The 23778-nt window shown below is 39.9% G+C and overlaps 1 protein-coding gene and 1 pseudogene across 3 annotated transcripts in view; one reads left to right on the top strand and one right to left on the bottom strand.

The window, feature by feature from the left end:
• Positions 1–93: 93 nt before the first annotated feature.
• Positions 94–23778, bottom strand: part of CCDC191 (coiled-coil domain containing 191) — an 82348-nt gene continuing 58663 nt past the window's right edge. For all 3 annotated transcript variants that reach the window (XM_057306611.1, XM_026493570.4, XM_057306612.1), the window contains 4 exons: positions 17774–17917; positions 14091–14243; positions 13429–13574; positions 94–1231 (listed from right to left, as the gene is read on the bottom strand). In XM_057306611.1, the coding sequence (XP_057162594.1) occupies positions 1087–1231; positions 13429–13574; positions 14091–14243; positions 17774–17917 (588 nt within the window). In that variant the 3' untranslated portion in view covers positions 94–1086. The remainder of the gene's footprint in view (positions 1232–13428; positions 13575–14090; positions 14244–17773; positions 17918–23778) is intronic.
• LOC113251614 (tubulin-specific chaperone A-like) lies at positions 21199–21702 on the top strand (annotated as a pseudogene).

Below are 23778 nucleotides of genomic sequence, written 5' to 3'. Positions count from 1 at the left end.
TCATTTCTGAGTAAATCCTCACACATGTTCCACAGAAAAAGGCTGTAAGTCATTGTGCAGGCGGTGGAGCTGGAGAGCCCTTCTAGGGAGTAAGGACAGTAACAATTTATTGAACACCACACAGAATTTTATCTTACCAACTCGAATACTAGCAAATAGTAGTAGTTACCTCAGGGCTGTAAGGGACTTTCTTGTTCTACTGGGTGCACTTGTCTATTACTTAAATTTGTTACGACGAACATCTATTCTGTAATGAAAAATTTTTTTCTCTAGCAGGTAAGTCAGACAATTCACAGGAGAGCATTCTGTCAGTCTTTATAGTCATCCGCACCTTAAAGATGAAATCGTTCTTTGAATTCATCTCAATATGTGGATCAGACCGATCTGAGGACTAGAAGACAGACGGCGGATGTTATTTAGAAGTTGCAGTTGGGAGCACGCACAGACATTTTAATGAACTGCTGGATTGCCCCTGAGAGAGTCATTAGCTTTTGGAATTCCCTTCGTGCTTGTCAGGATGCACTGAAGAGAAGGAGCTTTGGTGCCAGCTTCCCTGAATTGAGGAGACGGGGCTGCCCTTTTGCAGCAGCCACGTTGAGTCCCATTTGATGTGTGGCTTTGGGTCAGGGGTCAGGGGTGGGTGAAGGGCCTGCCGCTGCCACTAAGGTTCCACCAGGTCACCCACCACCGGTGCCCCCTTTTCTGTGCGCACTCCCTTTAATTCCTATTACGGTTACGTTTGTCAACAACTCGTGTTTAACCGTAAGGATACATTTTCCTTCAGAGACTCGGGCAAGCAAACACTTGTCCTCTTTTAAAGTTTGTGATGCTAAAAATATATAGGATGCATTTGAATACTTGAGCTTTACACTGTTTCTGAATGATCCTGCTGTGATAAATGCTTTAGTGAACTAATTAGCAATCCAAGAGAAATCAAAGAAGGAAGTGAAAATTCCCCAGATCATTCCTTTGATCCAAGAAGTATCTGGCCGGCCACAGAGGTGTCTGCGTGCGTGTGTGCGGGTGCCCGTCCCGCACGCCGCGCGCTCACGCAGCGCCCGTGCCCACTGGCGCCGCACGCTGGGGTCATGGGGGCGCCAGCCTCTGGAAGTCTGGGAGAATTTCAGCCACCTTCCGACGGAGTTGCTCTCGCCTTTCTTCTTTTATTCTTTCCTCCTTCATAAATTTTACAAACTTCTTCCACGTCTCCAGTGTGATCCAGAGAGTCCGCCTTTAAACAGAAAAGGAAAAAAAGTTAAACACTAAGGAAAAGTTGACTTTCCATCTGAAGTACATTAAAAACTGTAGAAGAATAATTCTTTGAATACAATGTTATATAAAAGATACGGAGATCAAAATTGGAATTTAGATGGACATGCTATGAAGAAAATAAAGCGGCGAAATAGGGTGGAGGGACTGATAGGTTATTTTTATTTTCCATCAGGCGGTCAGGGAAGCCCTCTGTGAGGTGACATTTGGGCAGAGCCCCCAGGGGCCCCTGAAGATGCAGGCCATGACACCCCCCGAGGTGATCTGATCACAGCCCGCGTCTTATGCTCAAGGCAGGACCAGTGGACCCACGGCTCCAGCAGCCAGAGCCCTCAAGGCCCAGACGCTGGAGAAGCAAATGCAGCACCACAGTTACAGGCACCGAGGCCCAGGGACTTCGACGGACAGACGTACTTTGTTGTACTGCACTTCGCAGATATGCTGCCTTTCTTATAAACTCAAGACTGCAGTGGCAGCCCTGCACTGAGCAAGTCTGTCGGGGCCACTTCTCCCAACAGTATCTGCTTACTTTGTGTTCCTGTGTGGCATTTTGGTAACTCTCGCAATATTTCAAAAATTTTTGTTATCATGGTATTTGTTACAATGATCTGGGATCAGTGACCTTTGATGTGAACATTGTAACTGTTTGGGGCACCACGAACCATGCCCAAATGAGACAGCAGACTTAACTGATAAATGAATGTGTGTGTTCTGACCGCTCGACTAGCTGGTCCATCTCTCTCCCTCTCCTCAGGCCTGAGGCACAACGATACTGAAATTAGGTGAGTTAATAAGCCTGCGCTGGCTTCCGTGTGTTCAAGTGAAAGGAAGAGTCACACGTCTCTCACTTTAAATCGAAAGCTAGAAATGATTAAGCTTAGTGAGGAAGGCATGTCAAAAGCCAAGACAGGCCAAAAGCTAGGCATCTTTTGCCAAAAAGCCAAATTGTGACTGCAAAGGAAAAGTTCTTGAAGGAAATTAAAAGTGCTAGTCCAGTGAACACACAAGTACTAAGAAAGCAAAACAGCTTTATTGCCGATATGGAGAAAGTCTGAATAGTCTGGATAGAGGATCAAACCATCCATGACATTCTCTTCAGCCAAAGTTGAATCCAGAGCAAGGCCCTAACTCTCTTCAATTCTAGGAAGGCTGAGAGATGAAGAAACTGCAGAAAAGTTGGAAGCTAGCGGAGGTGGCTCATGAGGTTTAAGGAAATAACCATCTCCACAACATAAAAGCGTGAAGGGGAAGCAGCAGATGCTGATGGAGAAGCTCCAGCACGTTCTCCAGAAGATCCAGGCAAGATCATTCGTGAAGGTGGCTACACTGAACAACGGGTTTTCAATGTAGATGAAACAGTCTTACTGTGGAAGATGATGCCATTCTAGGACTTTTTTAGAGAGGAGAAGTCAGTGCCTGGCTTCAAAGCTTCAAAGGACAGGCTGACTCTCTTGTCAGGGACTAAGGCAGCTGGTGACTTGAAGTTGAAGCCAGTGTTCCTTGACCATTCCAAAAATCAGGGCCCTTAAGAATTCTGCTAACTCCACTCTGCCTGTGTTCTGTAAATGGGGCAACAAAGCCTGGATGACAGCACATTTATTCACAGCATGGTTTACTGAATATCTTAAGCTCACTGTTGAGATCTGTTCCTCAGAAAAAAAGATTCCTTGCAAAATGTGACTGCTCACTGACAATGCACTTGGTCACCCAAGAGCTCTGATGGAGACGGACAACGAAATAAATGTTTTTATGCCTGCTAGCACAACGTCCATTCTGCAGGCCATGGATCAAGGAGTCATTTTGACTTTCAAATCTTTATCATTTAAGAAATATATTTCTTAGGGCTATACCTCTCATATATAGTGAATCTTCTGATGGATCTGGGCAAAGTAAATTGAAAACCTTCTGGAAAAGATTCACCATTCACCATTCATTAAGAATATTCATGATTCACGGGAAGAGGTCAAAATATCAACATTCACAGGAGTGTGGAAGAAGTTGATTTCAACCCTCATGGGTTGTGGGGTTTGAGACTGGAGTGGAGGAAGTGCAGATGTGGGGGAAACAGCAGGAGAACTAGAATTAAAAGTGGAGCCTGAAGATGGGACTGAACTGCTGCGATCTCGTGATAAAACTTGAATGGATGAATGGCTGCTTCTTACGGATGAGCAAAGAAAGTGGTTTCTTGGGATGGGATCTACTGGTGAAGATGCTGTGAAGACTGTTGAAATGACAACAAAGAATTTAGAATATGACATAAACTTAGTTGATAAAACAGCAACAGAGGATGAGAGGATCGACTCCAATTTTAAAGGAAGTTCCACTGCGGGTAAAATGCTACCAAACAGTATCATATGCTGCAGAGAAACTGTGAAAGGAAGAGTCAGTTGGTGCCGTAAGCTTCATTGTTGTCCTTTTTAAGAAATTGCTGCAGCCACCTCAACCTTCAGCAACCACCATCCTAATCAGTCAGCAGCCATTACCATCAAGGCAAGACCTTCTACCAGCAAAAAGATTATGACTCCTGAAAGCTCAGATGATGGTTAGCCTTTTTAGGAAGAAAGTATTTTTAAATTAAGGTATGTACTTTTTTTTTAAACATAATTCTGCACATTTAATAGTATCGTATGAACATAACTTTTGTAAGTACTGGGAAATAAAAATTTGACTAATGACGATATTTGCTTCATTGCAGTGGTCTCCGAGGTGTGCTTGTGTATATTGTTTAAAAAGGCCACTGGTAACATCACCTCCAACAACGAACACCACCACCCTTGAATCTTAGTTGAGAAGGGATTACCCTAGTGTCAGGTTCTGGAATCATGGTTCTGGAGGATCACAAGTTGAAGTGAGGATCGTCTGCGGTCAGAGGGGAGAGATGCAATGGCCTCCTAGGATAACACAACTACCTGCACACTGGGGATGTGAAGGTGAGCCGGACAGTCTCTGCCCACAGAGGGACTTACCCTGGTGAACAGATCGCTTCAAGGCAGTGAGGAGCCATCATGGTGCAGATAAGCACCAGTTCCTTCCCCAGTCTGGTGGTGAGGGACAGCACAAGTTTTTGAAAGAGATTATCTGAATTTTTGTCAGACAAAAGGCTTTTCTAGAAGGGGCCATGTCTTGAGTAAAGGCAAAAGAGGCAAGAACAGCATGGTGTGTGTAAGGAATTATAAGCAGAGTTATGTTGCTGAAACAAAAATGCAGAGTAGCTAAGTTTGTATTTTCAGAACTCGAGGCACAGATGGGATTTATTCTAGCTTCTTGACCTTCTCATGAAACCCTGGAATGCATCACAGTCCCCATTAACTTTATGGCTGATGGCTGTTTGCTGTTTGCTGTTTGCTGTTTGCTAATGTTGGTTTTCATTGGTGGAAGTTAACAGAAAGGCTGCAAGGAGTGCAGCTGCTTCATTTGCTTTCTTCCTTCGTCCATCCAGGCCTCCACTTAGAGCCGCCCGGCCTCGGCTGTCTCTCCGCTCCGGCCTCGCCCGTCTCCCACTCTTACCTCCGTTCACATCTTTCTCCTGGCTACCCTCCCACTTTCTGACTTCCACGTTTCGTCTCCTACTGTTTTTCCCCTAATGGAAATGCTCTGTCCCCTTGGAGGAAATCCTCCTGGACCATCATTGCCTGCAAATATTTATCTTTCTTTCTTCCGAACTCCTACAGCACGTGGTCACAGTCACTGGTTTGGTACTTACTTACAGTATGTAAGGTGTGCATCTAATCTGTTACATTTCTGCGGAATTATGAGAGCCAGACACCACGTTATTAGGTCCTTTTTATGCTTGGCAAATAGGACTTGAGAGATGACCTGTGAATGTATTATGTAATAAATGTGATTTAAGTCACAATATAAGAGGTCCACAAACTCCTTGACATTTTATGTAACACTGTATGGGATGTGCATAGGTGCATTTTGGGGGTATAGGTGTGTGACTTATTACCACGAAGAGGCCTGACTCCAAAATGCTTCAGAACTATAGTACTGAGGCAATACTGGAAGTATAACTTCCTTGTCGCTTGTTACAGTCTTTGTTTTAAACTCTTTTGTCTGACGTAAGTATTGCTACCCGGTTTTCTTGTCACTTTCGTTTGTGAGATAACTGTGTCTCCATCCCCTCACTTTCAATCTGTAGGTGTCTTTAAGTCTGAAATGAGTCTCTTGCAGGCAGCATATAGATGGATCTTGCTTTGTTATCCATTCTGTCATCCTTTGTCTTTTGACTGGAGCATGTCCATTACATTAAAAGTAATTATTGATAGGTATGTGCTTACTGCCATTATTTTATGGTTGTTTTGTAGTTCTTTGTTCCTTTCTTCTCTTGTTCTTATCTCATGGTTTGCTGGCTTTCTTTAGTGATATACTTGGATTCCTCTCTATTTTTTACATATCTGTTACAGGTTTTTGATTTGTGGTTACCATTAGGTTTATATGTAACATCTTCTACTACATGTAGCAGTCTATACTAAGTTGCTGGTTGCTTAAGTTTGAAGTTATAAAGGCACTAAACTTTTACTCCCTGCTCCCCTCAACTACCATGTTTTATGTCAATGGTGTCATATTTTATATTCTTTTATTTTGTGAATCTCTTGACCGATTTTTATAGATATACTTAACTTTACTGCTTTTGTGCTTCCTGCTTTTCTTACTCCTGCTTATGGTCTTTCCTTTCCACTCAAAGAATCCCCTTTAACATTTTTTGTAAGGCTGGTTTAGTGGTGATGAATTTCTTTAATTTTTTTCTGGGAAACTATGTCTCCTATTCTGAAAGATAGCCTTGCTGGATAGAATATTTGTGGTTGCAGATTTTTTTCTTTCAGCACTTTGTCACTCCCTTCTGCAACGTTGCTGAAAATATCAGCTGATAGCCTTATGGGGTTTCCCTTGTATGTAACTGTTTTCTCTTGCTGCTTTAAAAACTCTTTATCACTACCTTTTTGCCATTTTAATTACCATGTGTTTTGGTGTAAAAAGAGACAAGGACACTACATAATCATAAAGGGAACAATCTAACAAGAAGATATAATAATTGTAAATAACTATGTACCCATCATGAGAGCACCCAAATACATAAAGCAGCTAATAAACATAAAGGAAGTAATCGATAGTAATACGATAACAGTAGGACACTTTAACATCCCATTTATATCAGTGGATAGATCATCCAAACAGAAAATCAACAAGGAAACAATAGCTTGGAATGACACATTGGGCCAGATGGATCTAACAGACATATTCAGAACATTCCATCCTAAAACAGCAGAGTACACATTCTCTTCAAGTGCACATGGAACATTCTCAGAACAGATCAGATGTTAGGACACAAACCAGATCTCAACAAATCCAAAAAGATCAAAGTCATACCATGCATCTTTCCTGACCACAATATTATGAAACTAGAAATCATCCATAAGAAAAAAATCTGGAAATAACACAAATATATGGAGGTTGAATAACATGCTACTGAACAATGAATGGGTCAACCAAGAAATCAAACAGGAAATCAAAAAATACATGGAGGCAAATGAAAATGAAAATACAGTGCTCCAAAATCTTTGGAATGTGGCCAGAGCTGTTCCAAGAGGGAAGTTTACAGCAACACAGACCTACCTCAAGAAGCAAGAAAAACCTCAAACCTAACCTTACACCTAAAGAAGCTAGAAAAAGAACAAACAAAACCCCAAACCAGTAGAAGGAAGGAAATAATAAAGACTAGAACAGAAATAAACGAAATCAAAGCTAAAAATAAAATAAAAACAAAACAAAACAAAAACACCCCATGATAGAACAGATCAATGAAACCAGGAGCTGGTTCTTTGAAAAGATCAATAAAATTGATAAACTTGTAGCCAGAATCATCAACAAAAAAAGAGGACTCAGAAATGAAAGAGGAGAAATAATAACCAACACCACAGAAATACAAAGGATTGTAAGAGAATATTATGAAAAGCTATATGCCAACAATTGGACAACCTAGAAGAAATGGATAAATTCCTAGAAACATATAACCTCCCAAAACTGAATCGAAGAAATAGAAAATTTGAACAGACCAGTTACCAACAATGAAATTGGATCAGTAACCACAAAACTCCCAACAAACAAAAGTCCAGGGCAGATGGCTTCACAGGTGAGTTTGACCAAACATTTAAAGAGGAGTTAAGACCTATTCTTCTCAAACTATTCCAAAAAATAGTAGAGGAAGGAAAGCTTCCAAATTCCTTCTGTGAGGCCAGCATTACCCCGATACCAAAACCAGACAAAGACACTACAAAAAAGGAGTGCTCAGTCCATTAAGCATCTGACTCTTGATCTCAGGGTCGTGAGTTCAACCTCTGCACTGGCCTCCACGCTGGGCTGGAGCCTACTTCAGACAAACAAACAAACAAACAAACAAACAAAAAGATACTACTAAAAAGACACCTACAGGCCAATATCTCTAATGAACATAGACACAAAAATCCTCAACAAAATACTAGTAAACCTAATCCAGCAATACATTAAAAAAATCACTCACTACAATCAAGTGGGATTTATTCCTGGGATGCAAGGCTGGTTCAATATTCACAAATCAATCTATGTGATACATTAACAAGAGAAAGGATTAAAAACCACATGATCATTTCAGTAGATGCAGAAAAAGCATTGGACAGTGTACAACATCCATTCATGATAAAAACTCTCTACAAAGTAGGTTTAGAGAACATACCTTAACATAATAGAGGCCAGACATGAAAGAAAGGGAGGAAGGAAAGAGAGAGAAAGAACAAAAGGCCATACATGAAAAACCCACAGCTAACATCATACTCAGTGAAAGATGGAGTGCTTTCACCCTAAATCAGGAACAAGATAAAAGGATGCCCAATCCCACCATTTTTATTCAACATAATACTGGAAGTCTTAGCTATAGCAATCAGACAAGAAAAAGGAATAAAAATCATCCAAATTGGTAAGGAAGAAGGTAAAACTTTCACTATTTGCAGATGACATGATACTATCTATAGAAAACCCTAATGACTCTACCAAAAAATTAGTAGAAGTGAGAAATGAATTCATAAGGTTGCAGGATACAAATTCAATATCAGAAATCCACTGCATCTCTATACACCAGTAATGAAGTAGCAGAAAGAGAAATTAAGAAAACAATTCCATTTATAAGTGCACCAAAAATACTAAAATACCTACTAATAACTTTAAGGAGGTGAAAGACCTGTACTCTGAAAATTATAAAACAGTGATGAAAGAAATGGAAGATGACACAAGCAAATGGAAAGATATTCCAAGCTCAAAGATTGGGAGAACAGGTATTGTTAAAATGTCCATACAAGTCAGTTAATCTACAGATTTAATGCAATCCCTATCAAAATACCAACAGCATTTTTAACAGAACTAGAATAATCCTAAAATTTGTATAGAACCACAAAAAACTCCGAACAGTGAAAGCAGTCTTGAAAAAGAACAAAACTAGAGGCATCACAATCCCAGATTTCAAGATCTACTACAAAGCTGTGGTAATCAAAACAGAATGGCACTGGCACAAATGGAACAATCTAATCAATGGAACAGAATAGAGAGTTCAGAAATAAACCTATGATTATATGGGCAATTAATCTTCAACAAAGGAGGTAAGAATATGCAATGGGAAAAGGACAGTCTGTTCAACAAATGTGTTGGGTAAAGAAAGAAACTGGACCACCTTCTTAAACCATACAAAAAACTCAACATGGATTAAAGACCTAAATGTGAGAACCAAAACCATGAAAATCCTAAAAGAGAATATAGGCAGTCATTTCTTGGACATCAGCCATAGCAACATTTTTCTAGATAGGTCTCCTAGGGCAAGGGAAACAAAAGCAAAAATAAACTATTGGGACTACATCAAAATAAAAAGCTTCTGCAAAGGAAACAATCAACAAAACAGAAAACCTACAAAATGGAGAAAATACTTGCAAATAATATATCCAATAAGGGGTCAGTATCCAAAATAAAGAACTTATACAACTCAACACAAAAAAATGATCCAATTAAAAAATGGGCAGAAGACATGAAGACATATTTCTCCAGAGAAGACACACAGATGGCCAACCAGCACGTGAAAAGATGCTCAAAATCACTCATCATCAGGGAAATGCAAATCAAAACCCTAAGAAATAACAAGTGTTGGTAAGGCTGTGGAGAAAAAGGAACCCTTCTGCACTGTTGGTGGGAATGCAAACTGATGCGGTCACTGTGGAAAACAGTATGGAGATTCCTCAAAAAATTAAAAATAGAGCTACCCTATGATTCAGTAATTCCACTGGGTATTTACTCAAAGAATATAAAAACACTAATTCGAAAAAATAGAAGCACCCCTATGTTTACTGAAGCATTATTTACAATAGCCACATATGGAAGCAACATGACAGAACAGATTGAGAAGATGTGGTATATACACAATGGAATATTACTCAGCCATAAAAAGAATGCAGTCGTGCCATTTGCAACAACATGGATGGATCTAGAGGGTATAATGCTAAGTAAAGTAAGTCAGAGAAAGACAAATACCATATGATTTCATTTATATGTGGAATTTATGAAATAAAGAAGAGACAAACAATAACAACAACAAAACCCAGACTCTTAAATTCAAAGAGCAAACTGGTGGTTGCCAGGGGAGAGAGGGTATGGGGATGGGTGACATAGGTGAGGGGATTAAGAGTGCACTTACTGTTCAAGAAACAAAACAGATGAACATAGGGGAAAGGAAGGAAAAATAAGATAAAAGCAGAGAGGGAGGCAATCCACAAGAGACTCTTAACTATAGGGAACAGAGGGTTGCTAGAGAGGAGGTGGGTGGGGGAATAAGGTATTTGGGTGATGGGCATCAAGGAGGGCACTTGATGTAGTGAGCACTGGGTGTTACATGCAATTGATAAATCACTGAACTCTACCCTTGAAACTAATAATACACCATATGTCAACTAAATTGAATTTAAATAGAAAGTTTAGCAAAAACTACACACTTATTCCCTTAAAGACTCACAGTGCACATTTAATATATTAAAGGCTCTGAGATTTCTCTAATAAACCCCTTTAATTTTCATTAAAAAAGTGCACTTGTTCTGAGCACTGAGTAGTGTAGAACTGTTGAATTCTATATTGTACACCCGAAACTAACACTGTGTATTAGTTATACTGGAATTAAAATAAAACAGTGAGGATAACAATAATAATAATTGCTCGGTCATGGAGATGTCATTTATCCAGTGCCATCACATATGTAAAACAAACAGAACAGTATCTATAGGATTAAAACAAAAATGTAAGTACTGGTTCATGCGATCGGAGCTGGACAAGCATACAGCTGAGCTCTGGCTGCAGAACCACACAGGAAGTACTGATGAGACACTTAGGTCTGGCTGAATCTCGTCGTCCTGTCAAGTATAAAATTCCAGATTTATAGAATTGTAAATCTATATATCATTATAAATTAACATATTGAGGAGTGATAATAAATCTGTAAGATTACACCTCATGTTCTTATTAGGATCATCTTTCTCAGTATTACTGCAATTTTAAGATGAGGCCTCACACTAATAAATGTCTGTCCTTCCTTCCCTTTCACCCACAGCTCTTCTAGCTAATATTCTTTCATTCATGTAACACTGAATAAGAACTTGAATATCAGTTTTTAAATGTTAAAGTTCCTTTTAAAAGACCCGTGACTAAATAATAGTGTCTCTCCTGTAAAAAAAATAGATCCATTCATTTATGTGCCAAGTATCTACTGTGCACCTGTACTGGGCATGATCCCCCCGAGAACACAGTAGTGAGCAAGATGTAGTGCTTCTGTGGGGGAGGGCAGATGACAAATGTGTAAACAGTGAAGTGTGTAATTTCAGAGAGTCTTCAATGCTATGAAGAAAACAGGGCAGGACAATGGACAGACAGAGATGTGGAGATGGGGTGGGCAGGGAGGCGCACTGATCCAGGTTGTGTGGAAGCTCTGAAGAAGGCACGAGGCCTTCTGAGGAATGCTAGGCCAGTGCGGCTGGCCATGGAGAATGGAGCAAAGACAAAGCCATGAAGTCTTGGCGATGCTTTTTAAAAAAAAATTTTTTTTAAAGTTTTTATTTATTGAGAGAGAAAGAGACAGAAAGAGAGAGAGTGCATGGGCGGGGAGGGAGCAGACTCCCCGCTGAGCAGGGAGCCCGATGCAGGGCTTGGCTGGATCCCAGGACACTGGGATCATGATCTGAGCGGAAGGTAGACAGACACCCAACTGAGTGAGCCACCCAGGCTCCCCTTGGTGATGCTTTTATATCAACTAGACACTGGCTGAGAATTTATTTCTTGTTGAGTGCATGGATTCCCACCCTGATTTCATAACTTCAGACCCTGAATAGGACCACTATCTTACTACTGTATGTTACAGTTTACAAATAAGACTGAATTAGAAAACTGGGGAAGGAGACGGGCTTCAGCAAGAAGAGAGTGGGTGGGAGTCCGAAAGCCTGACTCCGAGCCCAGGCTCCACCATTTGTTATTTGTGTACCTTGGGCAGTCGACCTGCTTGCAGCTTCAGTTTCCTTGCCTGAAAATGGAAAGACTGACACTGCCCCCCTCCTCTCTGGTGTGTGTGAAAGCCCTCTCTAGCTGTCCTGTGCCACATCAGGCAGCCGCCGCAGGGAGTCTTTCAGCTGAGAAACAGAAAGAAGATAAAGGTGGACAAACAGGATGTTTAACAACAACACTTGAACAATGACATTTGTTAAGCGAGGTACTATGTTACCTGTTTAGACTACCCTGTAGTCTTCTCAGCGCCATTTAAGATGGGTTCTGTTGTTATCCTCACTTTACAAAAAAGGAATGGGGAGGCTCCGAAAGGTTATTTGTCCAGGGTCACACAGACCCCGAGTCTTAAACTTCAACCTTCAAAGTGAAGCATTTATTCAAAGGCAAGTCCTCTGAGTACCCTCCCTCATTGCTTATTTTACTTCAGACCACATTAGAATCAACTTGCTTAGTGTCTTCTCAGCCCACAGATTTCAGTAACCTGTAAACAAGGGTGAGCAGGGTTTGCTGGTGGTGGGCACCTTAGCGGTAAGATAGGAACACTTTTATAAAAGCCAGACATTCGCACAGGCACTTACACGCAAATGACAACAAAGCAACCAAAAGTTAATCTGGGACCTGCCCGGCTAGCTCAGTCGGTAGCGCATGAGACTCTTGGAAATTAATCTGGGTGTAGTGAGGAAGGGGTCACTTCTCCACCTAAACGACAGTCTTCCCCCCTCAGAGCCTGGAGGTTTATGGCCACCACTCGTGCTCGTAAGCAATGACTACTGATCATCAAAACACAGATCATTTGTTTACTCTCAAAGGGAAGAATGTAATGAAATTTAGAACGTTTCTATCCAAAATACTTAAAATTAGAAAAGCAAGAATAAACGTATATAGAAGAGCTTATTCCCCAAGGACACTGGATTAAATGAGACATCACTGTATTATAAATATTAATACGGCATACACTATGATTCCACTTATATAAAGTTCCAAACCCAGCAACACAAAATTACAGCCTTGAAGGCTGCATCCTTAGGTCAAAGTGAAAAGAAACCCAAGGACGTGCTCATTATAAAAGTCAGGAGAGCAGTTTACCTTTGGGAGGGAAGGGCAGGGCTTGTAATTGGCAAGGAGCCCGTGGGGATTTCTAGGGGCCAGCAGTGTCCTATTTCTTGACCTCAGTGGTGGTGACATGGATGTCTACTTGACAGTAATTCATTAAGCTGTATCTGTATGATTTAAGCACTCTTCTATATTTGTGTTATTTTTCATAGTAAATGTTCACAATTGAACTTCAAAGAGAAACCTATGCGACTAATAAAGTACCGAGTACACTTTGCTCAGGTGTGTTTATGTATTTCTTATCATTTTACCCTCTGGACAGCCCTTGTAAAGGCAGGCATCCTCCTCCTCCCCATTTTAAGATGGGGACCCTGGAGTTCCAGGGGTTTCCACACAGTCAGTGGGTGAGCTGGGACTCTCCCTGCTGTCTGGTATCTTTGAGTGTCCAGCTCTCCCAGCCCCCACCTCATCTTTCAGCCATATGCTGGGCATAGAATACACTGCAGAACGGTTGTGAAGTCTGAATTTCCTCAGCGATCGCAACCTCACCTGTCATGATGCTCCACTGCAATCTCATACTTGCTCTGGGAATCGAGCTTGGCTTCCCCGACCACATTAAACCAGGCCCTGAATATCTTCTTCCGAAGAAAACGTACACGTAGTTTTCGTACGTCCTCCTCCACATGAGTCAGATACTGGGGGTGAGGACGGGAGGAGACATGAGACAAACAGTATCACAGACAAAGAATTAGAGCAAATAAACAGTACAAAAGAGAACTGCAACAAATATAAAAGAACAAAGGACACTGGGGGCATAAAGAGAAAAAGATAACATGGCAGCCAAGATAATATCCTTTGCAATGTATTAAAACAATGGAAGCAGAGGTGTGGAAACAGTTCTAAGCCTGAGGGGATAGGTTTCTAGTAAAATCACTTGAGCAATTATGGGACAAGAAACAAGAAATGAGTATAGAAACAAAAGCTATATAATGATACATTACAGTTTATAAACAGTTTATGGACACTTTGTGAAAAATGTTTTATACTAAGAATTGATTTGATGTTTTCATATTCATTTCAAAGCAAGGAACTGGACTATTCTATATTGTTCTTGCAAAAACAAAGGTTATGGACATCTGGATTGCATCTAACTTTCTTACACAGAATTGAGCAGAGACATGTATTTAAAGCTTCCTTCCCTGTGGCCTTACCTGTAGCCAGCTCCGGATAACTCTCCTAAGCAATATTTGGCAATAGAATTGATCAGCCCGGGCTGTGTTCCTAGACAGGATTTCTTGACTATACTGGAACCAGGACAGCAGGCATTTCCTCTGTAGAGCCAAACAGTGATGTTCTTTGGCCACCTGGACAATTTTTCAAATGAGAAAAGGAAATTATTCCTTATATGTTTAGTCATTTAAGGAAATATATATCACCTTGGCAAATGAGACTATAAACTACATGTAGGCAGTTATAGAGGGAATAATCTTAAGGACATTCAGGCTATGTCCTAAGAGCTTTGACTACTGACCCTATTTTATGGGAGTTTTAGATTCACATCACGCATAGTCTTTCAGCGCTGACTCCCCGAAGACCACAGTGATGGGCTGGTCATTAGGAAAATGGAGTAAACCTCCAAAGCCATTATTTCACTTGCATCAAGTTTGAAGTGCACTGATGATATTCTCAGTTTGTTCTCCTGGAGCTTGGACAGCAACTCCATAATAAACCTATTATGTACTTAACCACCATCTAATTGAGGAAATGCCAATTCTTTCAATTAGTTTTATAATATGAGCTGTCACCAGCATTGAAATTTAGACATTATCAATAAACCACAAAACCATTTGATAGGAAAATAACATGATGAATAATTTAATGTCTTACCAACTTAAAAGGTTCAGAGACCATCATTCTATCAAAATAAACATGTAACTCAGAGTTTATGAGTTTTAAAAGGTAACTGTTACACTCATTTAAGAGGCAGGAGGGAAAAACCCTTCTCTCTCAATCCTGCAGACAATTTCACATTTTTCTAAGCCTTGCCTAGCCACCCGGCACCGTGAACGGGAATGATGCGAGTGAATCTCTTGACAGTCCTATTTATCAGACACGATGACCATCCGGGAGGCCAGTGTGGCACCTGAGACTGCTTATGATTAAGTGAAGGACTGTAAAATGGGGAGATTATCCTGCATGATATGCCAGAGCCCCGAATGTAATCACAAGAATCCTTGTCAGAGGAAGGTGGGAGGGTTTCCACAGTACTCGTGACATGAAAGCAGAGAGCAGAGTGATTCGAGGAGGGGGCAGAGGGCAACAGGACGCAGGTGGCCACCAGAAGGTGAGAAAGGCACGGAGACAGATTCCACCCCCCTTGGAACCACCAGAAGGAACGTGCCCTGCTGACATTCTGACCTTGGTCCGGCATGTCCAGTGTTAAGTTAATAAATGTGTTATTTTAAGCTGCTAAGGTTGTGGTAATTTGTTGTAATAGCAATAGGAAGCAAATACACTGGTTATAAGCTAGAGAGGTGATTCCCAAAATGTGTTGCTCAGACCACTCAGAATCCCCTGGGCTACTGATTAAAAATGCAGATTCCCTAACACCAGCCAACAACTCAGACCTACTGAGAATACCTGGAGGTGGGACCAGGAACGTGTCTTTTTATAAGTTCTCCAGATGAACAGAAAACAGGTTTTACGAACAGAAAATGCTGGTTTCAGATCTGTTTTCCTGTTTTTATTTTAATTGGGTTTTTCTATATTTAAAGCCTATAGTTGGTCACTTTGAGCTCAAACTCCTGTTTCTGCTTTTTATTCTAATAAATTAAAAAAATTTGATTTCGTTATTCACCCATAGATTCAATTTTGTTTCAGAATTTTATACCTTTTTAAAATTGTATTCAGTCAAAAACAAGGACCAAAAAAGAAGAGCTGATAGGAATATAAGAATGAATCTTTCCACTCCCTGTCTGCTTTTCCTTTATGTATTAATAAATGAAACCCCCCCCCAAATATACAAAAGCCAGATAACACAAACTAGAAGCATTCAGTTGGATAGCAAGTGATCTTTGTAGTAGTGTACTGCAAGAGGAAAATTTCAATTCAAATTTCATTTCCAGATTCATTCACTCAGAAGACTAGAGAGTGAGACCTGCCACTAGGAAAAAGCCACAGCAAAATAGCAATGGCTTGGGGCACAGATGGATCCTCTTGCCCTCAGGCCTGATCACCACAAATGGGCTTCCTCACCAGTCCGGAATCCTCAGTAATTCCAGAACCAATGGTAAGGAGGCTGAAGACAAAAAATCAGGGACAGAGAAAAAATAATGGGAAGGGCATTTTGGGAAGGAGGAAGGAAGGAAGGAAGGAAGGAAGGAAGGAAGGAAGGAAGGAAGGAAGGAAGGAAAAGTTAAGGAAAGAAAGAAAGAGGAAGGGAAGGAAGGGAAGGAAGGAGGGAGGGAGGAAGGAAGGAAGAAAGTGAAAAAACAGAAAGAGAACAAAGAGAATGAAGAATGAATAGGCAGGGAGCCTACCTCACGCTCACAGAGATATAACCTGCAGCATTACTCAGTTTAGTGGGACTCCTATGATATTTGGTTTTCATAACCCAAAATGCTAGTTTTACTTTTTAATACTAACCTGGCCAATGCGTAAGTAAGAGTGGTCATAACTAGAATAGATTACTGTGCTTATTTTTAAATAATTCTAAAAATAACATTTCATCTATTTTGAGCTTCTGATCATTTAGTTTAGAATGCTCTGTCCTTTCAAATAAATAAATAAAATCTTTAAAAAAAAAAAAAAGGGAGCCTGCTTCTTCCTCTCCCACTCCCCCAGCTTGTGTTCCCTCTCTCTCTGGCTGTCTCTATCTCTGTGAAATAAATAAATAAAATCTTTAAAAAAAAAAAAAAATGCCCTGCCCTTTGCACTGGGTAAGTCTGAAATTTAATGTTATTTAATTTTATATATCTCAGGGTGGCAAAGTAGGTTATTGTTCCCTATAATAGGATTATATATCCCTACTCATCCTATGTGATTTCACAGTGCCTTCCAATGAAGTAGATGGAACCTTTTCCTCCTCTTAATGACCTTGAGTTTGGCTGATTTGCTTTGGCCAATGAAATGTTAGTGCACATGATACAAGCAGAGGTATCGTGTGGGTTTGCGTCATTGGGTTTAGTTGTTGCCCAGGAGACATTTGCCAGGTGAAAAGCATGGCCCGAGTTATTGCTGAAGCCAGAAAGAGGCTGTGGAGAGACCTGAATGTAATCCACAGCTGGCCCACAGATGTGTAAGCAATAAATGCCTAAATTGCTGATTTTTAAAGATTTTTAATTTATTTATTTGACAGAGATAGAGACAGCCAGCGAGAGAGGGAACACAAGCAGGGGGAGTGGGAGAGGAAGAAGCAGGCTCATAGCGGAGGAGCCTGATGTGGGGCTCGATCCCAGAACGCCGGGATCACGCCCTGAGCCGAAGGCAGACGCTTAACCACTGTGCCACCCAGGCGCCCCCCTAAATTGCTGATTTTTGAGGGCTGTTTGTTATGCAACTTTATTGAAACAGAAACCTAATATGGTAAATTATGGTAATTATTTCCTCTTTATGAGAAACATGGCTAAAATTGAGAGGACTCTATTCATTTTACTTTGAAAGTCTTTAATAAAAAATCTATTCATTTTGTTTCCAACCTATCTAGTTACAGAAATCCTTTTCTGTCTTGGAAGACCAAATCTGAACTCTTATCCAAAACAAAGAAATACATACACTCAGTTAGCTTATATTTTTGGCTTTTAAATCACCAAACAACCCTCATATCCTAATTGGGTATTTAATCCATGTGAAAAGTCCACTTTGTAATTTTGGGAGGAAGTGTGTGACACCATACCTGGATGTTTTGCTTGCTTTTCATTCTCAATCTCTTCCAAGGCTCCAGGCCTTTTTTTCTTAGCAACATCCTTTCATAATGTTCTTTGGCTACTGCTTCCAGCTGCTGGTTCCTCTTAATTCTCTTCTGCTTCTCTAGTTCTTTCTGGGAAAAATTAAAAAGTGAAAATGCTGAGGAGGGGACCAAGATGGTGACATAGGAGGTCCTGGACTTCCCTCCTCCCTTGGATGCATTCAACGTATAGCTACAAATGGAGCATTTTGCTTTGAAAGAAATCTAGAAACCAGCTGAGGGACTCTTCCCTATCAGGTGAATGAGAAAATACCCACATCAAAGTGTGTAGGAAAGGCTGCAACACACTCTTGACATAAACTCCATCCCTAGCACAGCACCATACAACAGGGAGGGAACTCCCAACTCGGAGCTTCTCTCTGAGGAATGAAGGGTTTGGACTGCACATCTACACCTCAACTTTTAAAATAACTACCCAAGGATGGACTCCTAGAACAACTGGCTCTGAGAGCCCCTGGGGCTTGTGTCCGTGAGATACACAAAACTATAGGAAACAAAGACATGGTTCTTAATGGAGGTGCGAGCACTCCCTATGGGTATCCCCCTAGGGCTCAGCCCAGAGGGAGCGGACAAACATGCCCATCTCCTAGTCTCTCTGAAAGCAGTCTGACTGAATACTTTATCAGCTAATGCCTGAGGGTCCTTCTAATTTAGCACATGTTTAGGGGCTGGCTGTGATCCTCCCCAAAGGAAGTGCCCAACAGACCCTCATCCTGCCTTCTCCCTCTAGCTCACTCCAATGATCAAACCAAACCACTAGCATCTCTCTGGAAGGAGCTTGGACACAATCTCGTTACCCAATATTTATGATTACCATTTGAGGGATGGGACCCTGGTTTGCCTGGCTCTGAAAGCCAATGGAGCTTACATTCACAAGTCCTACAGGACTCTAACAAAGAAGTAATTTTTAAATGGGTATAGGAGCACCCCTCTCCCCTTGTGGCTGTATACCTGGATTCAGTACAGAGGGAGCAGGCAAAACACATCTCATAGTTTCTACCTGGAAGGGTAGAAACATTCTCAGCCGCTGCCTGAGGGTACAGTTTTTAATCAGCCTACGTCTAGGTGCTGACTGAGATTCTCCACTGTGGAACACTGACAGGTTTTGGTACATGCTCGACTACTGGGAGCTAAGAACAAGGACAGCAGATTGGATGTTCACAAAGGTTTGAGAGACAACCAAGAACCTGGGTGAGGCTGACTAACAAGGTTCATCTTCCACATGAGACCACTCTGTTAAGACTAGGAGAGGTGGCTGCTTTATCTAATGTGCAGAAACCAACAGGGAGAGTCAAGAAAAATAGAGAAATGGGAATATCTTCCAAACAAAGGAACAAGATGAATCTCCAGAAACCAATCTTAATGAAATAAGTGATTTACCCAATAGACAGTTCAAAACAGTGATCACAGAGATGCCCGCTGAGGTCAGGAGAGCAATGAATGAACAAAGACAGAATTTCACCAGAGAGATACAAAATAATAATAATAAAAAACCCCAAACATAAATCATATAGCTGAAGAATACAGTAACTGAACTGAAAAATTGAATAAAGGGTTTAATAGCAGACTGTATCAGGCAGAAGAAAGGATGAGCCAACTTAAAGACAGAGCAGAGAATTCATCTAATCAGAGGAAAAAGAAAAAAGAAGCTAGTGTAAGGGACTGATGGGACACCATAAGGGTACAAATACATGCATTACAGGGGCTCCAGAAGAGAGGAAGGGGCAGAGACCTTATTCAAAGAAATACTGGCTGAAAACTTCCCTCACCTGGGGAAAGAAACAGATATGTATATCCAGAAAGCCCAAAGAATACCAAACAAAATGAATCAAAAGAGGAACACACCAAGACACATTAAACTGTCAAAAGTTAAAGACAAGGAGAGAATAAAAAAAGCAGCAAGAGAAAAGCAACTTGTTACATATAAGGGCACTCCCATAAGACAACAAGTTTTTCAGCAGAAACCTTGCAGGCCAGAGGGAGTGGGATGATATATTCAAAGTGCTAGAAGAAAAAACCTGCCAAACAAGAGTACCCAGCAAAGATGTCCTTCAGAATTCAAGGACAGATAAAAGAATTTTCCAGACAAACCAAAGCTAATGAATTCATTACCACTAGACCAGCCTTATGTCATACCCAACACTGAAAAGGACTAATTCAAGAGGCACCTGGGTGGCTCAGTTGGTTAGGTGTCCAACTCTTGCTTTTGGCGCAGGTCATGATCTCAGAGTCCTGAGATGCGCTCTGCGTTGGGCTTCCTGATCATCGGGGAGTCGGCGTCCCTTCTTTCTCTCTGCCCCTCTCCCCACTCGTGCACTCTATCTCAAATAAACAAATAAATCTTTAAAGAAAAGGACTTCAAGTTGAAGTAAAGAACACTAAATAGTAGCATGAAAACATATGAAACTACAAAATTTAATGGTAAAAGTGTATATATAAATTGTTTAATTTGAAAGTACTCTAATATGGTAGTGGTGGTAGGTGAATCTCTTATAACTCTAGTATAAAGGTTAAAAGACAAAAGTATTAAAAATAACTATAATAATAATTTGTTAATGGATACACATTATAAAAGATGTAAATTGTGGGGTGCCCGGGTGCTGCAGTCAGTTGAACATCTGACTCTTGGTTTTGGCTCAGGTCATAATCTCATGGTTGGGAGATCAAGTCCCATGTTGGGCTCTGCACTCAGCACAGAGTCCGCTTCAGATTCTCTCTCTCTCTCTTCCTCTGCCCCTCCTGCTCATGCTCTCTCTCTAAAATAAATAAATCTTTAAAAAAAAAGATGTAAATTGTGACATCAAACACAAACTGTGGGAGCAGGAGTATTAAAATGTAGAGGTTTTGTACACATGTGAAGTTATGAGCTTAAAAGAGACTGTTAAAACTACAAGATGCCTTATGTAAGCCTCACGGTAACCACACAGCATAAACCTATAGTAAATAAATAAAGATAAAGGAATCAAAGCATAACACTACGGAGAATCATTAAATCACAAAGGAAGAAAGCAAGAGAGGAAGAAAGGAACTACAAAAGAGCTAGAAAACAATTAGCAAAATGGCAATAATAAGTCCATGCCTATCAATTATTTTAAATGCACACAGACTACATTCTCCAATGAAAAGCCATACAGTGGCTGAATGGATGAAAAAAACCACGACCCAACCTGCTGCCTATGAGCCGCTCATTTCAACTTTAAGGACACAAAGAGACTGAAAGTGAAGTGATGGAAAAAAGATATTCCATGCAAATGGAAGGCAAAAGACAGCAGGAGTAGCTAGCCTACATCAGACAAAATAGACATTAAGCCAAAAACTGTAACAAGAGATTAAAAAAAAAAGGTCATTATATCATGACAAAAGGGTCAATTCATCAAGAGGATATAACAATTATAAATATTTATACACCTGGTCTTCCTCCACGGTTCCTTTGGCTCTCCACCCCTCCTTCCCATGGTGCTCAATGGATCACGGTCAGTCCTTGGCTGAGGCAGATCAAGATCGAAACAGCCATGGTGAAGCGATTGGTCAAAGAAAAATGATGTATGAAAAAAAAAGCAAAACAAAAAGAAGAAAAGATTGCAAAAAATGAAAGCTGAAGATGGTGAAAATTATCCAGTTAAAAAGCAGACAGAGCTCCTACAAGAGTCGTGGCTAACGATCCCAGATTGCCAGCACAGGTTGGAAGCTGCATATACTGATCTTCTGCAGTTAGTAGAGGGTGGAAAAGACTTGCAGAAGCTGAGGAATATAAGGAAGCCCGTTTACTATTGGAATCAGTGAAGTGAGGAGCCTGGTTTTCTGTACAGAGTGTTTTTTGCCTTAAATCTTGGGAACCATTCCACAATTCATTATTTTTGACCACTGCTGTATGTTCATGTACATGAGAATGTGCTTCTTTCTACTCAGTTGAATATATTTTTCTTTGCCTAATTTAATGTATCAAATAGATGAGTTCATCTAAAAAAAAAATTTATGCACCCAATTTTGAATCACCTAAATAAATAAAGCAAATACTAACATTCTGAGGGGATATCTAGACAGCAATACAATAATGGTAGGAAACCTAAATAACCCAACTTTAAACAATGGATACATCGCCCTGACAGAAAATCACTATGGAAACATTGGACTTAAATTTTATGTTAGAGCAGATGGACCTAACAGACATATACAGAACATTTCATTCAACGACAGCAGAATACACATTTTTCTCAAGTGCACAAAGAACATTCTCCAGGATAGATCATATGTTATATGCCACAAAATAAATCTTAATAAATTGAAAAAAACTGATATCATATCAAGCATCTTTTCCAACCATGATGTTATGAAATTAAAAATCAATTACAAGAGGAAAAATGGAAAACACACAAATACGTGGAGATTAAACAACATGTTTATTAACAACCATTGAGGCAAAGAAGAAATCAAAAGGGAGATCAGAAAACATCTCCAAGCAAAGGAAAATGGAAACAAAATATACCAAAACTTATGAGACGCATCAAAAGCAGTTTTAAGAAGAAGTTTATAGCAGTAAACACTTACATCAGAAAAAATGAAGATCTCAAACAAACAGCCTAACTATACATCTCAGTGAACTAGAAGAAGAAATAACTATGCCCAGAATTAGCAGAAGGAATGAAATAAAGATCAGTGCAGAAATAAATGAAATAGAGACTAGAAAAACAATAGAAAAGATCAAAGAAACTAAGAGCTGTCTTTTTTAAAAGATAAAATCTCTAGAAACCTGTGGCTAGACTAAGAAAAAAAGAGAAAATCAGAAAACACAGAAATAGTAAGGATCATAACAAACTACTATGAACAATTATATACCAACAACTTAACCTACAAATGAATATCCTAACTTTTACTAAGACTGAATCATGAAGAATTAGAAAATCTGAACAGACTGATTACCAGTAAAGAGACTGAATAAGCAATCAAAATCCTTCTAAAAAAGAAAAGTCCAAGACCAGATGACTTCACTGGTAAATTCCACCAAATATTTCAAGAATTAATACCAATCCTTCTTAAACTCTTCCACAAAATATAAGAGAAGGGAACACTTCCTAAATCATTTTACAAGGCCAATATTACCCTGATGCCAAAGCCAGACAAGGACACAAGAAAAGAAAAATATAGGCCAGCATCCCTGATGAATATAAATGCAAAAAATCTCAACAAAATATCAGCAAATCAATAAACAATACATTAAAAAGATCATACACCATGATCAAGTGGGATTTATTCCAGGGATGCAGGGATGGTTCAACTTCCACAAATCAATCACTGTGATACTCCCACATTACAAAATGAAGGATAAAAATCCTATGATCATCTCAATAGATGCAGAAAAAATATCTGACACAATTCAACATCTTTTCATGATAAAATCTCTTCACAAATAGGGTATAGAAGGAACATATCTCAACATAATAAAGACCATACTTGAGAAGTTCACAGCTAACATCACACCCAACACTGAAAAGATTTTCCTCTACTATTATGAACAAGACAAGGATGCTCGCTCTCATCAATTTTATTCAAAATAGTGTTGGAAGTGCCAGTCATGGCAACTAGGCAAGAAAAAGAAATAGACATCCAAATTAGAAAGGAAGAAGTAAAATTGTCTCTCTCTGCAGATGACATGATATTATATATCAAGAACTCTAAAGACTCCACCAGAAACTGTTAGAATAAACTAATTTACTAAAATTGCAGGGGGTTGGAGAGAGAAAATTGGAGAGAGAAATTAAGAAAATAATCCCATTTACAATAGCATTAAAGAGAAAAAACTATTTATGAATAAAATTTAATCAAGGAGGTAAAATATCTGTGCACTGGAAACTATAAAATATTGGTGAAAGAAGCTGAAGAAGACACAAATGTTCGATATGGATAGATATTTTCTGTGATTTGTCCTGCATATT

The sequence above is a fragment of the Ursus arctos genome, unplaced genomic scaffold, assembly GCF_023065955.2.
Source record: "Ursus arctos isolate Adak ecotype North America unplaced genomic scaffold, UrsArc2.0 scaffold_4, whole genome shotgun sequence".
Taxonomy (NCBI): domain Eukaryota; kingdom Metazoa; phylum Chordata; class Mammalia; order Carnivora; family Ursidae; genus Ursus; species Ursus arctos.
The sequence above is the reverse complement of the archived record's forward strand: the minus strand, read 5'-3'. Positions and strand labels throughout refer to the sequence as shown.